An 18,380-nucleotide genomic window follows, 5' to 3' on the forward strand; every position below is an offset into this window, starting at 1 on the left:
TCTCTTCTTTCTCTTTCCTTCAATCATCTTTTACTTTATTTCCTCATCTCTCCTCTTTCTCCCTATCTTACGATCCCCTGTTTTTAAATCTTTTTGTCTAGTTTAAGTTGTAAGATTTAAAATTTTTAAATCGCAAATCAATCAAGTTTTTGAATCTTAAAAAAAATTATTTTTAAGAAATGTTAAAAGAAATGTTTTGATAAATGATAAAAACATTTCAAATAAGATACCCAACATGCCCTAACATATTTATGAAGGACAACGTTGTATGATTCATGAAGACGATATTTTCTAATTTTTGTTCCAAGAAATTATTGGTTGTGATGATTGTTCGCTCGTGCTGGTAATTCTGGTTCTCGGGCTCATGCCGGCTGCACTTACATGGCTCCGGTCGTTATTTGTTAGTGGAGGGAGGGACCTCCTTGGTCAATCTTCGAAACCCTTTTCTTTTTTATTTTTGTTTCTGTGAGTACAGCGATATATTTACACTAAGTGAGGGAGGTTAGTTTAGGCTACATAATGGACAATCTAATTTGGTATCGAATTTTCCATCTACGAGATTCGGACCTAAGATCTTTTACTTACAAGTAAAGAGAAATATTATTAGACTATAGTACGGAGTGGCAATATTCGAAACCTTTTAGTTTGCCAAGTCATTTCTTGGTCAAAAGATTTTGCAGAAAGTTAAGGTTCTACCACAAAACTAATTGGCAATATGAGAGTAGCCTAATTACTTAAGCACATGTAAGGTCCTTTTTTCCCCCGACGTGGAATGCAGTCTCAAAAAATTTTCTGTCTGAGAATCCTTCCTTTACTATTTGAAATGCTGCCTGCTTTGTACTGCGCAACCAGTTTATAGCTTTGGTGGAGGACTCAGCCTCCTCGTTATAATTTCCTAAGAATCTTGAACGTAATGTCTATCACTAGCTGGAGCATCATTGTAATTGTAAGCCAAAGGGAAGATTTGTTGATCACGTCCTTGGTGAAGATATTCAATTCCTTTGGCAAATAGCTAGATCTTGCAGCTTATCCCAACCAAGAAATTTTTTGTTATTGTCTGCTGATGAAATGAAATCATGTAGTGATCTAATGAACAAAAGCTCGTCTAAATCCATCAACGCAGAAGCCAACCAAGGGAATAGCATGGTTGATGTGACCCATTGTTCCCACTTTATTTATGAACTCTTACGGATCTCCCCTTCCAATTGTATAACATCATGTGGTTTACCACATCGTTTTCCGAACACACTAAAATATCTCTCTTTCCTTAGAACTATTGAGGACCAGCAAAAGATAGCTTTCCGTTAAGGTAAGAGATCCTCTCCTGATCTTTTCCACCAAATTCACCCTATCAATCAATCCGAGCCCTTGAAATTTTGATCAAACGGCTAAAATTATTATAACTTTTAAAGATGCCCTCTGTTTTTAACCGTTGAATCAAATTTCAAGGATCCAGATTGATTGATAGAGTCGAGTTGGTGAAAGGGATCCGGAGATGATCTATTTCCCCTCTTTAAAAACAGTTCCTAGGCCTAACTTGTCTATGAACTGATTTGTAATCCTCTTAATAACTTGTCTATGAACAACTGTTAGGAAGTGTTGTTAATTCCTCTATGCAACAGAGTAGTCTGTGGAGTTCTCAAGAAATGCCATCTGTGGACCTGTATGCATTGTTCAGACAGCACTCAACAGACCTGAATAATAGTTCTGTAAAAAGGCCAAGCACTGGACATCATTGTTCCATCTATAGTAATCAGCGTGAGGGGAACCTAACCTTCCCATTAGAAAACACGTCAGTCAGAGAGCCTGGAAAACATACTGAACCACTTATGGGAAATAAGAGTGGTAGCATAAAGCATGTCAATAATGTCAGTGAGCTCAGCAAAAAATCTATCAACGACGCTGATGGTAAGCATATACTCATGGAAAATCAATCAGTTGATTCAAATTTACAGGAGCAACTGTTTTCTCATGGTCAGTCACATAATGAGACAAGTACACATACTTCAAAAAGAAGAAAAGGAAAGGCGGACAGCGAGAAAAAGACTGCAGTTGACTGGGACATCTTGAGAAAGCAGGTGCAAGCCAATGGTAGAAAAAAGGAAAGAAATAAAGACACAATGGACTCACTGGATTATGAAGCACTCAAAAATGCTAATGTCAAAGAAATTTCTGAGGCAATCAAGGAACGAGGGATGAACATCATGCTAGCAGAACGGATCCAGGTACTCTACTATTAGTATTCAGTCCAAGACTTCATGCTTGTTCATTGCATCGTTAATTTTCTCCAGATAACATCACTTGATAGGTTAAGACTATCCCTCGCGATAACACTGGTTGCACAATGTTTGTAGGAATTCCTAAACCGACTGGTTAAAGAACATGGAAGCATACAATTCATTAAGAGATGTTAAGAGATGTTAAGCATACATGGAATGGTTAAGAGATGTTCCCCCTGATAAAGCAAAGTAAGTCATTCCACAATTCATTATCTTATAGAACGTTGCAGCTACCCCCTTTATGCCATTAAGAAGGCCATTATTCATCAGGTTTTGTATACAGTTATCACTAATGATTTTCCTGCAGGGATTATCTATTAAGCATACAAGGCTTGGGCTTGAAAAGTGTGGAGTGTGTCCGGCTTTTAACACTTCACCACCTTGCTTTCCCGGTAACAATTATGCGACTACTAAATACTAATTATGTTACAAGAGCCTGGGGATATCTTAAAATCAATGAAATTATATGTTCTTTGCTCAATATAGGTTGATACTAATGTTGGAAGGATAGCAGTAAGACTGGGATGGGTCCCCCTCCAACCATTACCTGAATCACTCCAGTTACACCTCCTAGAAATGTAAGAAATGATAGTTTGGTAAATGAATGCTTACTTTTCCAGTACTGGAAAATGCTAACCGTATTCCCTCTAGGTACCCAATGCTGGAATCAATTCAAAAGTATCTATGGCCAAGATTATGCAAAATTGATCAACGAACCCTGTAAGCTCATAGCTTCATAAACTTTTCATATAAATTTGAGAGCACTACTTTCAAGTGCAAAAGTTCATGTAATTTTATTTATATTTGTCGACTTATGCTTTTACTGATTAATTGACTATTGAACCATAGTTATGAGCTGCGCTACCAGATGATTACATTTGAAAAGGTATGCATGCTGTTTCACCAGTTAGAAATATTATCTGTGATCAAACAAAAATAAATTAAGTACCTCATATTTTGATCGTTATGCAGGTTTTCTGCACAAAGAGTAAACCAAATTGCAATGCATGTCCAATGAGAGGAGAATGCAGACACTTTGCAAGTGCTTTTGCAAGGTTTGAACAATAATCTCTGATAATTTACATATATATTGCTGCCACTGTGCAGGAAAAAAAATACATTGTAGCAAGTTATCAGAATCTCCAGATACCTCGAGACACGGGATTCAGGGTCAATTACATAATAATCAGAAATTTATAAGGAACTAAGAATTGTAGATGGTTTCATGGAGAATCTATAGTTGTATAACTCTACGTTTCACTAATCACGTGGAACAATTAGGAGATTGTACTGAGAAAATTGATACCAACCATGTTTGGTGCAGTGCAAGGCTTGCCCTGCCAGGTCCAGAAGAAAAGAGCATTGTGAATTCAAGTGTTCCAATTACAGCCGGGATAAACCCTACAGTAGCTGTCACTCCCACGTCACTGCCTCCACCTGAAATCAACTCACTCCAGATAGCAGGTGTTGAGATTAACAAGTGTGAACCAATCATTGAGGAACCAGCATCCCCAGAACAAGAGTTCGCTGAGCTATCACAAAGTGACATCGAGGACTTGTTCTATGAGGATCCAGATGAGAATCCTACCATCAAACTCAGCATGGAACAGTTTACATCGACATTACAAAACTATATGCAAGAGAAGATGGAGCTTCAAGAAGGTGACATGTCCAAGGCTTTAGTTTCCTTGACTTCGGAAGCTGCTTCTATCCCTGCACCCAAGCTAAAGAATGTCAGTCGACTACGAACAGAGCACCAAGTGTAAGTACATTTCATCCTATAGTCACAAACCCACATATTCCTTGCAAAACACTGAACACAAACTGAAATATAGGAGGGCCAAAGTCCACAGCATGTTCAATCTAGGAAAACAAACTTGGCGTTTAAATTTTGAATTCGCCACCGTCAGAATTCTTGCACGGAATTTTAACAACTCTCTGCCTGGAGCCTTACGTTCTGAGTTTTGGCACACATACCTATACAAGCATGTGTATACAGGCATAACTGTAAATCCTCTGACACCCTTGTACATTCTGTGCTGGTATAATGCAGGTATGAACATCCACTCTTAAAAGGGGTAGGTTAAAATTATATATATTATATCTACAATACATGAAGCGTTCTAATTCTCAATTAATCACCATTCAACTTTACAGATGGACAGACGGGAACCAGATGATCCAAGCCCTTACCTTCTTGCTATATGGACACCAGGTAAGCTCCAGACATAAAAGAACTGAGATACATTGTTGAGGATCTTGAGATCTATTCAAATTTAATGCATTTGATTCGGTAAGCCAAGTTAGAACTTGGGATACAGATGCATGGATGGCCTAGAGCTAGCTAAATTTGACATCAGATGAATGAAGTCGAAATATTGTACATCTTACTAAGTGATACATTTATTTTATTTATATCAGGTGAGACTGCAAATTCAATTCAACCACCAGAAAGCAGGTGTGGCTCCCAAGACCAACACAAATTGTGCAATGAGAAGACATGTTTTTCATGTAATAGTATAAGAGAAGAAAATTCACAAACAGTCAGAGGGACGATTTTGGTGAGAAAAATTGATTATTGTAATAAGTGAAAGACAATAAACTAGATGCATTTGTTTACCAAAATTTAATTTAACTTGTTGCAGATACCTTGTAGAACAGCAATGAGAGGGAGCTTTCCACTCAACGGCACATATTTTCAAGTTAATGAGGTGAGTCTTATTGAAACTAATCTCCTTGAAGTTTATCTACAGAGCACAGTCTGGACAAAATTAATAGTGGTCCAGAATCCTGTACTCCACTTCTGTAAGCCAGAATGTTAGAGCCATTACTTCCAGATTTATAAACAAAGTTCTATCACGATACAGATGTTCGCAGATCATGAGTCTAGTCACAACCCAATAGATGTTCCAAGGGGGTGGATATGGAATTTGCCAAGACGGACCGTATACTTTGGAACTTCTGTATCGACAATATTCAGAGGTAAGTGATATTAAGATACCAGCGTTGCGATTTTCACATCCCATTTAGAGATGTATACTTACAACGAAAATAATTATGTCCACCAGGTCTATCAACAGAGGGAATTCAATACTGCTTTTGGAGAGGTATGTGATACTAACTTCAGTTCTTCATAATACTTTGCGATAACTATCATGAGTTATCTTCTCAGGACTAGTTATATAACAAAGGTATACTTACCATGGTTTAAGAAAAAGAAAATGTAAATGATAAACTTTGAACTAATTTGTAATTTTTGATGCAAAAGACAAATCATTGATAGTGCAATTATATGTAATTAGCCAGACGGTCATTAAGATATTTGACTGATGATTTCTCGAGTCCTGAGTGTCTTCAAAAGAAGGGGAAATAAGAGGGAAAGAAATCTGACGAAATTTTGGTGCGACTGTTGAAAACATTGTATTAAAAACCGGTGTATGTAATTTAGCTGTACAAAGTGACAAACAAGTTTACTTATTGACTGATTGATTTATATGCAGGATATGTGTGTGTGAGAGGATTTGAAAGAAAAACAAGAGCACCACGACCCTTAATGCCCAGATTGCATTTTCCTGCAAGTAAGTTGACCAGGACAAAAAATGAAGGGAAGAAACAGCATTGATCATGGTGCAAAGAAGATTTTCATCACACGACTGACTGTGAGAAGAACAATGACTAACAAATTCTATTGCATTCAATTATTTTTCCTCTAGATGAGCGTTGACTATATGACAGGCAGGCAGCTGATAGCAAAGTATCATGCACAATATGTGAGATCTCATGATCAGTTGATTGTAGCCTGTATGTGCATTAGTATTTTTCAATAAATGCCCAAAAAAGAGCAATCCTTCCGAAAAATGTCGCATTGTCACTATCCAAAAGAAGAAGATTTCTTCGGCAGTCAATAAACAAAAAGAAAAAGGGTCCCTTAGATAAAAGCCCATGCAACACTTATTTCCTTGAAAAAAACCCATCTCATTTTAAACATCTAAATAAAACCCAAATTTGAAGTAGACTGCCATGTAAACAAATAAATACCTATTATTTTCAAACTATTTACAATTGTGCCACAACACTCTAATTATGTTAATGAATTTAAGTATCCACCATAATTGGGAAATCAGTGCCTTATTATTATAAAATTATCTACTTTATACTTCTCTTACCATCATATGTTTCATTTCTTTTATTTGTTTGACAATCATTGTAGGTAAATTATTTTACATGTATGTATTAGGCACATTTTGTTAAAATTATATATATGCGTGCAAATAATTTATCTATATTTTTTATGTAAAATAATATGTAATTAATTAATTTTGAATCAATTGGCTAAAAACGTTTATTTATTTTGTAGGTAAATTATTTTTCATGTGATAATACATATATACTAGCCATATTTTGTTATTATTATATAGAGTGTGCAATCAATTGACATTCTTTTATTTTGTAGGTAAATTGTTTTATATATATATATATATATATATATATATATATATATATATATATATATATAATTGCAAAATATTGGTATTTAATTAATTTTGAATAAAAAATATTTATTTATTTTGTAGGTAAATTATTTTGCATGTATCATTACATACTAGGAACTTATATTGTTATTATATATGTGCAAAATAATTTACCTATGTTATATTTAAAATATTGATAATTTTGAATAAAATAACTTTTTTATATTTGTAGGATATACTAATTTACTTGTTTGCATCATGTGAAAACAACTATATAAGGAATATTGGTATCATGTAAATTTTTGTTATTAAATACATAGGAATCATGACATTTAATTTTTTTTTCCAAATCCCCATGAGGTATTTGAAAATATTTAATTGAATGAAATAATGTAAAATAAATGTAGATAATAAGTGAGAGACCCTAAGTATGTGTTATTAGGGGTAATTTAGACATCCAAAAATACAAATTTTGCAAAGTCAAACTTAATTATGGATAATGCTTAGTTGGAGCCTAATTATTGGGTTTTTATTAGAGAAATTTACCATGATGGGTTTTAGTTAAAGAAAATTGAATTCCAAGGAGTGTACTCATATTTTCAGAAAGAAAAATTACATGTATGGATGCGTGAATACAGAATATACATTAGATGAAGTGATACAAAGCGGAAAAGGCAAAAGACTGAGGTAAACGAATTATCACAAGTACAGCCGGCCTATACTTAAACAAGAATGCCGTGTCGTCCAGCGGAGCCTAGAAGAAGGTGACATGGCCAGACAGCTGACTCCTTTTCAATAGAAAGGAATAGCCAAACCAAACCAACTGGTAGGTCAATCTCAGAAATCTTATCCGCCAGCAAACCGGAGACGCAATGCAGAATTCAGAAACATATTTTAATCCCTAATGCCAGTCATTTCCACATTCTTCTTCTTAAGTCTTTTCCCACTATATGGGGTCGGTTGTGGGGGGATGCAACATGAGGACTTCCCAAGAGGTCACCAATTCTAGTACTACTCTCACCCAAAACTCGCTTAACTTTGGAGTTCAGATGCGATCCGGTGCATATGAGTTGGTATGATCTCATCTTAAGGATTCAACGTAAGATAGGAGTGCCGGTCGACTACCTGACGCCCTCCTCCTCCTCCTTTATCTGGGCTTGGAACCGGCAATGTAAGATAAACTTACACAGATGGAGTTCCAGTCATTTCCACATTGCAGAAGAAAGTGTACTCTCAGTCGAAATATTCGACATGCTAACAATCTTTTGCTTGTATTTTAAATCCTAGATATCTGAGGTCGTCAAGGGTATGAACAAAGTTACAGGTCATATTCAAATCATACAGAAACTCGACTGTTAAAAAAATCTGAAAACATTTAGAACAATTTCTACACAAAAGAAATATGATTAAAGAATTTAATCAAATATTACACTGCTCAAGAAGGCTTCGATTCATTTAACAACCAACGTTTTAAATGAAGTTAGCTGCAACTATACTAATATTTCGAAGATAGGCAGCCACAACGTTGTAAATGACATTTACCTGCAATTGTAGAATGATGATGATGAAGAAATCCTCTCAAGCTTCTATTACTACATTATTTTAAAGCTGATACCACTCACAGTACTTCCGTTGAGCTAATATACCTCAAATAAAAACCTGCCTCCAAGACATTAACTTAAAATGGCATCAAGAATAATAAATGCAATTACTTTAGTCTAAAGTAGGAGGGGAAATCGCACTATTCATATGAACAGTGTTTTGGACCACATTTCAGTTTATTTACGAAGCTGCCACTGTCTCTCTCTGCTGCTGATCTTGATGCCGCGTATTGATGATCGTGGAAAGGCAGGGTGCGATCGTCACTTTACCATTCTCTTCCTCCCCTCTTTCTCCCTCAAATCCCATTCTCTTCATCATTCTCTTTCTCTCTCCCTCAGTTTCAATCTGCTCACCTAAAATCCCCAGATCGAACATCATCCATCTCAAATAAAAAAACCTTCCCCCTTTAAAACCTATAGAATCAGCACTAATGGAATAATCATGGATTTTTGTTTAGGTAATTTGATTTTTTCCTCTTCTGTAATTTGTTTTTGTTAGTTTATTGTTCCTGAATTTTAATTTTTCTGTTTTCTGACTTGGAAGAGTCGACCTTCAGGTGATAAAATCATGATGTGACCATCACATCTCAAAACGATGAAATCGCACAGGGCTTTGTTGATTTCTGTCAACTCCGACCACGACCAGTGTCGGGCAAGCTATCGACTGCCCCCTCTTCATCTTCTTTTTCTTCTTCTGCTTCTCCATGCTCATTCCAGTTTGACTGTTTGTGTTTTGGATGCATCTTGATTTCCTTAGTATGTTTAGACGGTTCGGATGCGCCTAATAAACCAACCTAATTTGCCTCGCGCGTTTAGTCATCTCCTTCCTTTGTCTATAACCTCACGCAGAGACAGAGTTCCCCCAAAACCCTAAATGCCCAAAGGTAATTTTGTTTAATTTTTCAATTAGTTTTAATTATCTGGCGAATCCCTAGCATAAATTCATTCTTTTTCTACTCTAAATGCGTATAATTTTTTGTTTTAATTTTTTGCAGTATTGATCACAAAGCTACGGAGCTGAAATTGCAAACGTTATCCATGGCTCGCTTCAAAAATGTTAGCTTGAAATTTTTAGGTTCTGTTTGGTTGTTGAGAAAACTGAATCAAAGAGGGTTTCTTTTTTTGTTAATTTTCTCGAAAACGTAGTTGATTGTTGTGTTTCTGAAAATTTGAAAACAGAAGAAGAAGGTGTTTGTGAAGTCGGTTTCGACGAAATGATGTTTGATATGGTTAAACATATATATTCAAGATTTTGATCTCTGTGTGATTTGGCAATACTACTTTTCACCTAATATTCCTCTCTCTCTCTCTCTCTCATGAAGTTGCTGATTGCATTAAAAAAAAGGTTCCCAGTTAATCAAGTATAGCCGGAAAGGGAAGCCAAAACTTTGTCCATTCAGAATTTCTACTATGAGTAATTTCCTTTACATTAGGATATTGGATTCATTTCATACTAATAAGTTTTTTATCTTACATCTTCTTCCAGCTGCGTATCTCCATGATCATTACTAGATATCTTAACCGCTTGAATGGCTTCATTTTTCGTATCTTTAACAGGATGAAACCACACTAATCTGGTTTAGGGATTTAGGGTTTTTGAGTTAGTTTTTGTGAAGGTCATTTTTTGATTTTAGGCACACTATAATCGATTACGGGTTTTGGGATCCTAAACACTTTGAAATGGTTTCCAGAAAAGACATCTTTCTAAAGGCGAGTAGTGACACTGTAAATTTCCTCAACCAATCTTCACTGGAATTTTCTCCGTCATCCTATATATTGCAGCATTAACACATTTGATAACAAATTTTCAGTTTCTGGCCACTTAAGATGGCAGGAAAATGGACACAATAAATTATCCATGGTCTTTATCATAGCTGAAAATTGGAAAGTGCCTGAAATTATTAGTTATTAAACTCTTCCTTTTTGTTTGAAATGCAGGTGGTGTTGGGGATAAAAGAAATGGTTGTTGACTGGAAAGTTATCTGAAAATAATGGAAATAAATTTTTCTGCATCGTTATTCTTTAATTGTATGATAATGTTTTCAATGTTTTAGATTACATTGATCTGTATTATTTTAAAGAATATATAAAGATTAGTTTATAGGTGTATGCACTTAATATTGGATATATGGTATTTTTCAGGTTATTTGACATACAATTGCATATAATCTCAATTTTCTCCTGCAGATTTTATCTGAGCTTCGGAATCGTTGAAAAATTTGTCTAAATAATAAATTAATTGAAATGGTTATTAGTAATGAATGAGGTGTTTACTGTGTTTTTTTGGTGTGTACAGAGCATTTTTTGGTGTGTACAGAGCCAATGGTATGTTGCTAACGAGGGCAAAAACAAGATGCAGTTTGCTGCATATAGAAAACAGAGGTTAGTTTGATTCCAACTCCTTTTTTCAGCTTATTTGAATAGAAAATTGGTAAGTTCGAGTCCAATTTGATTATTTCTTGCTTTTCTGCTGCCTGTCTGCTCTCCCCCTTTCTTGCTGCCGTCCATTGCTGTAAAAAAAAAAAAAAAAAAAAAAAAAAAACCATTTGCCAAACCCACCAAAGCCACAAGAAAAGACAAGTAGAATTTTATATTCTCTGCCCACTTTTATTCATGATTGCTGTTGGCTTCCATTTTTTAGAAAGGAAAAGTCCCGCTCTTCTTGGACAGTACCATCTTTCTCAAAACATGGATTAGGAAAGGCATCTGACAGAATTTATTTTGAGTCTAAATTATTAAATTAGGAGAGCTAAGAAGATATTAATAACTCTGATTTTCTCTTTTGGCTACCACCTTGCTCTCCATTTCTCTTTTTCCTCCTGCTCTGCTACTTTTTCAGTGTTACAATCTCTATGCAAAAAACACATTGTATGTGTTTTGCATGTTTTTGTTCATGCTTCTATTCTTTGTTGTCATTGTGGTGACTCTGAATGGAATTCTCAGTTATCTAATCCTCTACAATACATGGTACATCTTATTTTTGTTCATTGACAGATGACGCCACATGCTTGAGATTTTTATGCCATCACTCTGTTGGTTCTTTTGTGATTGTTATTATTTGTTTTAAAATGTGTATGCTGTGTGTGCACAGATTAGAGCAGAGATCTATGATTTAAATTCAAAATAATCCTCACATCAAACTTAGTTAAGTTCAATGTTGTTTTTTGAAACTTTGTATGCTGTTACCAATAACGTTAAGTTTAAATCATTTTATCATAACATTATGTATTTAAATTTAACTAATAATGTTAAGTAATAAAACGACGTAACAAAACAACATTCATTGAGACACGCCAAAAACAAGAATCTTCATTAACGTTATTAATAAACCAATCAATATTTCATAATTTTTTGCATGTAAGTGTACTAATATCGATCCAAAGCCGCATGGCCTACCTGTGTGGTCAAATCTTTTGATATAACAATCACTCGACGTTTTCAATGTACATAGCATTAATCTTTAGTACATTAATTCAAATAAAATTGTGGCTCAAGGGAACAGTTAATGATCCACATGGCATCAAAGTATCTTACTCAATTGTATATTACACATGTGTATTGCATTATGTGTGTGCGAATACCTTTTTTCACCGTCAATCTATATTAGTTTTGAATTCTGAGTTGATTTAACTAACATGTTTCTTTTTATTTCAGATTAATTTGGTTTTCGCTAAATATATCAAAGATCATAAGACTAGAACCAATGGTTTCCAAAAAAGGTTGGTTCTTGAATATTTTCATTTATGCTTTTTCAGTTCTTTGAATGGACTTCCTATAATCCAAAATGAGCTATTGAACAACTCTTTTGCTACATTGTGTTTGCAAATCAATATTTAGGCTAATAATTGAAGGATGATTCTTTTTTGTTGAAAAATGTAATCTGGATTCTCAAACTGTGGCGGTTAATGTGGTTTTTAGGTGAATTTTTCGGGTGGGGGAGAAGGGGTGGGGGGGGGGGGGGGCTTTAAATTGTTATTCTCAATTGGTAAATAAATATGTGCAAATCATGGATATCATGGAAGAATTCAAATGTTTTTTCTGCATTAGGTTGGAGAGCATGATCGTTTTCTGTTTACACATCACAAAGTTTGTTTTGAGTACTTCTCACGCCATTGAGGCACAAATGTTCTTCCTGCATTAGTTAATGTTTTTTATATCAAAATTTAATAAATTCAATTTTCCTTTGTATCCAAATATGTATTAAAGTAATTGTGATTGAAGTTTGTTTATGTCTGCTTTCCAAGATTTATTTTTTGTTTACATGTCGTACTCCGTTTATGAATGGTTTTTGGTTAACTGAAAGAATGCTTTTCATTCTTGGTTTTTAGGACTTTATCTACCGTTTACAAGTCAACCCCATAATACCAAAGTACAAGAGAAGCAAAGATTTGAGGTGATTTTTGCTCTAACTTATTTAGATTTTATATTCTGGGTTAATTATCAGCCGGATTCTGTTGCTAGATTTAGAATTGTAATTTGGTACCACTGCTGCCACCTGCCGCTTCAGTTTTCACATCCAAATGCCACAAAATGCTAATTTTAAATTCTAGGTTATGGGTAAGCATTATTATTTGGAGGCACAAATTATTTTCAGCCGCTAAACCAAGTTCTAAATCTTTTTTTGTGTAGTTTACATTAGGCTATCCAAGCCCTATTTTAAATGTATGATTGGTTTGCGTGAAATGAATGAAAAAGAGAGTCAGAATACCCTATGAGATGACTGATTCCAGAAACCATTTTAAATAAAACATATCAAAAGTGCTGAACGGAGAGCTAAAAGATTATTTGGATGGAAAACAGATTTCACTTTGTTTTCTTTACTCAAAGTGCTTTTATTTAATCCGGTTCTGTTTCGGTTGCGTAGTTCGTGGTTCGCAGCGACTAAGAATTGTTTCCTAAGAAATCTATTGAGCTAAGTTCTTTTGGTGGGAAATTAGGGTTGCTGATGTTAGCAATGGATTGAGTCTTTCTGTTTGGTATGATTATATCTCTGAACAAGCATTAATAAATAGAACGATTTTGATCAATAATTTTATTCGGTCAAGATTCAAACTCCTATTGTAGAGCAAACTATAACTCAAACTCCCATTGCAGAACAAACTAGAAGTCAAACTCCCATTCCAGATCAAACTATGAGTCACACCCCCATTTCAGAGCAAACTGGGAACGAGGAGAAGCAATAGGGCATGGCTATTTCCGTGGCATCGGTCGTTTTGAGATTCTGGTGTAATTAGGTTTGAACATTCTGCTCCTCTGCTTCTTGATTTATCTATATCTCGAATTTCTCTCAATTGCTAATGGATTTATCTTCTTGGGAAATTTCAGAAAGTCGGGTCGTGTGAGGAAGAAGCTGGTTTGCTGCCATTTTTAGGTATATAATTATGTGCCCTGATAGCATATTCAAAGCCTATTTAGTTATATGGGTTTTTTTATTTATCTTTCTAAAGCTTTTGTGCCTGGATTTTAAATATGTGATTGATAATTACGTAGCACGATAATTGTCAAGCATTTGATCGTTATTCATGAATACAAAATCTTCATTCACAAATCACAAGTATATGATGAGCTATTTAGAAATTCAGCATTTCCGTCATCCAATTCAATAGCATTGGGGATACTATGCTAGAATTCTATTACAGCTCCAGTTAAGAGATGTGAAGCATGAAGAATATCTCTTTAGGAAGTGTTAGCTAATCCGGTTAATTGGTCAACGAAATTAGCCATTTCTGTCATCTAGATTGGATAAGCTAGGAAGAATGTTAGAATGATTGGTCATATTCGTTAGCCCTATGTTTTTTTATTGCATAATGATGGAATTGACACGTCATTTAGTCATAGTAATTGATGTAATAAGTACGTATCAACTGCCGCATTCACTCATCTATTCTTCTCTTCATTTAGGTAAAATGTATCTTATTCGTGCAGTTCAAGGTGATGCATTCAAGTCCCGCAGCAACGCGCGGGCACATTTTCTAGTCTATACTAAGATCGAAAACACAATGAAACACTATTCGTAAGCACAGTGTTCCGTTTTTACCCCCACTTGGTTTCTTCTATTTCATTTATGCCACTGATCCCTTTTGACATCTGGGATCGCGCTCAGAGACTCACTGTGGCTCTCTTCGTTTCTGCTCTTCTGCAATTAAATTTACTCTCATCCCTAGAATCCAAAACTCCTCTCCATGCCCGCTGCTTCCTTTTCATCCTGGCCTCTACTGCAATCATGCCGCTTTCCCTGCTTTCGACATCGTCCTTTTTAATGGGTAAGCTCTGAAACCTTTGTAGAACTCATGCATGTTGTGTTGATTTCAAATTTTCACTATCAATCACTCTCAATATTCCACAAAACAACATTTTCTGTTCACACATATGAGTAATTAATTTAATTAGGTTTCTGGTCAGAGTTGCATTTATATTCTTCATTTTCTTGAGGAATTTAGTGTCTAATTTGAAAAATTCAGGAAGAATATTTGATTTTGTGCAGAACCCATCTACTAAAATGTCTAGATTTCTTGATGGACTTGAGGAAAAAGATGGTAATTTGGTTTATCCATCCCTCCAAAATTTGATACTATGTATTGTAATGAGATTTTGTGTCTAATTTGAAATAAACAAAAGGATTTTTAGTTGAATTTGAATATCTGCATGTTTGATTTTGGTATTGTATAAATAGGATTTTTAATTTCAGTCTTGAGTAGGACTTTGATTGATTGTGCATTATGGGAGGAAATGTAGATTGAAAGTGTCTGCTTACCATGTAAAAATCGCGTTAACTTTTTAACATTTGAAGTACAATCCTTTAGGAAAACACCGTATTTATGAGAATGACAATAAATTAAAACATGCAAGTCTATCAATACCAACAGGCTTGCAGATATATTTTAGGGGTTGTTTGTTTGCCTTCACTAGCTGTCTTTGGACTAGATTGAACTAATAGTTAGTCCAGTTTGATGTTTGTTATCATGCGGGACTAGTCTTAATGAGACTAGCCCGGACTACACTAAAGGCTTCACTAAGAGGTCTTAGTGAGACCCCCCCAAAACCACAAGATTGCTAGTCCCGTCTCCCTCTTCTGCAAGCAGCATCGCTCAAACCCGTATGAGCAGTATTAGCCCTCCATCGTCCCGAAAACCCAGCGCCTTTTTGGCATCTAAGTCAGTGATTTGGTGTCTTTTTCCATCTGGGTCGACCCGAACGACGGCAAAAAACGGGTCTCATGGTGATCCAAATTCTTCCGCCGACAACAAGATTGAAAACTTTAGCATTGGTGCAATGACTCTGAGTGATTTTTCTTGACCAACTGTGATTTGCCCAAAAAATACAGGAACCAAATTTGAAGAAAAAAGAAAAAAAAAAAAGAGCGATGGGAGATGGGACATTATACATAAAGAAACAATAAACTTCTTCTGCAAGATTGTATTTTCATTTCACATTGATCAATTACACAGATGTCAATATATATAGCCTTTGGCTTTTTACTTTTGTACCCTTAATTACCTTAACTAATCCTTTAACCATTCTAACAAACCATAGTTATTAACTAAACTAACTACATTTAGTTTTTACCAAACTATTTTACAGTAACAAAAATGGATGACTTGTCATCCTCCTTAATACACCCCCTCAAGCAAGAAGAGGAATCAGAGTTGATTCCAATTGGAAGCTTGGAACACAAATAGCTGAATCGGTTTTTAGACAATGACTTGGTGTGAAGATCAGCTAATTGGTCTTCACTGCAAACAAATTGCACTTTAATAAGTTTGGCCAGAACCAATTCTTGAATGTAGTGATAGTCTATCTCAACATGCTTAGCTCGAGCATGAAAAATAGGATTAGATGCTAACGAGATTGCTGAGATGTTATCACACCATAGTATAGGCAGTTTAGAAAGAGGGAAATGAAGATCACTACCCAAGTGAGTTTTGTAGTCGTGTGAGCTAAATACCGATATTCAGCTCTTGTAGAGGAACGAGCAACAATACTTTGTTTCTTAGCACTCCAGCTGATGAGGTTAGGACCAAGAAACACATAATAGCCATTAGTTGATCGCCTATCAAACGTGCAGCCAGCCCAATCAGCATCTGAGTAGGCTGAGAGATCAACAGGACCCTTGGTAAACCATAGACCATGAGAAATATATCCGTTTAGGAATCGGAGAACTCTTTTGGCTGCTTGAAGATGTTGTTCCCTCAGAGCATGCATGAATTGACAAATCTGATTTACAACAAAGGCAAGATCCGGTCGAGTCCAAGTGAGATATTGGAGTCCTCCAACAATAGATCGATATTCAGTAGGATTGGATAGAAGGGGCCCACTGTGATCTAGTTTCTTGGAACCAAGGGGTGTGCAGCAAGGTTTTGCACCTTCCATATTTGTTTTCTTGAGAAGGTCAAGTAAATATTTGGTCTGATGAAGAAAGATCCCTTTAGTAGATCGATGTACTTCCAAGCTCAAGAAGTAATGTAGAGGACCAAGATCCTTCACTAGAAATCGATCACTAAGCTGTTGAATGAACTATTGGCAGAGATGTGAGTTAGGTCCAGTGACTAGAATGTCATCCACATAAACAAGAACAATAACCAACTGAGGACCATGTAGCACAAACAAAGAGGCATATGAGGAAGATTGTTTGAACCCAAGTGTATGCAGAGCCTGAAACAGTTTATCAAACCAAGCTTGAGGAGCTTGTTTAAGACCATACAAAGATTTTCGTAACTTGCACACATGACTGGGAGAAAGAGGATCAACAAAACCTGGGGGTTGTTGCATATAAACATCCTCCTTTAAATCACCATGAAGAAAGGCATTGCTAATGTCTAATTGATTTAAAAACCAATTGTATTGAACAACAAGAGTAAAAAGGATCCGAATTGTAACCGGTTTAGCAACTGGACTCAAAGTTTCTTGAAAATCAATCCCTTCTTGCTGATGGAAGCCCTTTGCCACTAGTCGGGCTTTGTACCGATCAACAGTGCCATCAGGCTTTTTCTTAACACGAAATACCCACTTGCAACCTACTACATTTTGAGAAGGATGAGAATGAACCAAAGACCAAGTTCCTGTAGTTAATAATGCATTGTATTCATCCTGCATGGCAGCTCTCCAGTGAGCATGCTTGGATGCTTGCAAATAGGTGTTGGGAACAAATTCAAGATCAACTGGGAGTGGATGCTTGGTTGCTGCATAAGCTTTAGGCTTGTAAATCCATGCCTTAGATCTTGTAACCATAGGATGTGTATTTCCAGAAATGGGAAGATGACTTGTCTCAGTTATTGGCAAAACAGATCTTTCTGAATTAGAGACAGAAGTACTTAGAGTTATAGATGAACTCTGACTAGTAGTGATAGGTGGAAAGGTGCATTGTAGAGTTAGAGAGACATCACCAATGGGAGAAGGTTGAGTATACTTGCTAAAGTAAAGATCCATAGAAGGGGAAGGTACTGAAGAAACACTGCCGGAATTAAACTGGTGAAGCTGCAGTGACTGAAACGGGTAAGTGCCTTCATTAAAAACCACATGTCTTGATATATAGACTCGGTTGGCAATAGGGTCAAAACACCTATAGCCTTTGTGTTGAAGACTATATCCCAAAAATACATAACTTTTGCTCTTAGCATCCAATTTGCTATGAACATAAGGTTTAAGCTATGGGAAGCATTGGCAACCAAATACTTTGAGTGTGGAATAATTTGGATGCCGATTGAAAAGAATTTCCCAGGGGGACTTAGTAATGCCAGAGATTGGAAGACGATTAATAAGGTATATAGCAGTGGAGAAGGCTTCAACCCAAAAAACATGAGGGACATTAGAAGCAACAAGCAAAGTTCGAGCTGTCTCAACAAGATGCCTGTACTTTCTCTCAGCACAGCCATTTTGTTCAGGAGTATATGGACAGCTAAATTGATGTAGTATACCATGTGCACTGAGAAATGATGCAAAGGAATGACCAGCGAACTCACCCCCTGAATATGAATGCAACACTTTGATTTTATTACCAAGTAAAATTTCTATATAGTTTTTGAAGATAA

At 35.7% G+C, this 18,380-nt stretch overlaps 2 protein-coding genes, 1 long non-coding RNA gene and 1 pseudogene across 3 annotated transcripts; 2 read left to right on the forward strand and 2 right to left on the reverse strand.

Moving 5' to 3' along the window:
* Positions 1–1,731: 1,731 nt before the first annotated feature.
* On the forward strand, positions 1,732–6,011 carry LOC137749008 (transcriptional activator DEMETER-like). Its single transcript, XM_068489187.1, has 16 exons — positions 1,732–2,225; positions 2,355–2,397; positions 2,432–2,468; positions 2,587–2,671; positions 2,766–2,857; positions 2,931–2,999; positions 3,129–3,165; positions 3,252–3,334; positions 3,604–4,041; positions 4,333–4,357; positions 4,437–4,494; positions 4,701–4,840; positions 4,925–4,990; positions 5,147–5,261; positions 5,348–5,386; positions 5,780–6,011. Exons 1-16 carry the CDS (start codon positions 1,830–1,832, stop codon positions 5,899–5,901), a joined length of 1,845 nt encoding a protein of 614 aa, XP_068345288.1. The 5' UTR covers positions 1,732–1,829; the 3' UTR covers positions 5,902–6,011.
* Positions 6,012–7,718: 1,707 nt separating this feature from the next.
* On the reverse strand, positions 7,719–7,838 carry LOC137749119 (5S ribosomal RNA; annotated as a pseudogene).
* A 4,843-nt stretch (positions 7,839–12,681) lies between these two features.
* On the forward strand, positions 12,682–13,713 carry LOC137746801 (uncharacterized). Its single transcript, XR_011069909.1, has 3 exons — positions 12,682–12,745; positions 13,447–13,586; positions 13,678–13,713. It is a non-coding gene; the product is annotated as an uncharacterized lncRNA (long non-coding RNA).
* A 2,209-nt stretch (positions 13,714–15,922) lies between these two features.
* LOC137747990 (uncharacterized mitochondrial protein AtMg00810-like) lies at positions 15,923–16,722 on the reverse strand. The gene is made up of 2 exons (XM_068488108.1): positions 16,298–16,722; positions 15,923–16,085 (listed from the first exon to the last, which is right to left on the reverse strand). The coding sequence occupies exons 1-2, from the start codon at positions 16,720–16,722 to the stop codon at positions 15,923–15,925; spliced, it is 588 nt and encodes a 195-aa protein (XP_068344209.1).
* Positions 16,723–18,380: the final 1,658 nt, after the last annotated feature.

This window comes from Pyrus communis, chromosome 10, assembly GCF_963583255.1.
Source record: "Pyrus communis chromosome 10, drPyrComm1.1, whole genome shotgun sequence".
NCBI classification, from domain to species: domain Eukaryota; kingdom Viridiplantae; phylum Streptophyta; class Magnoliopsida; order Rosales; family Rosaceae; genus Pyrus; species Pyrus communis.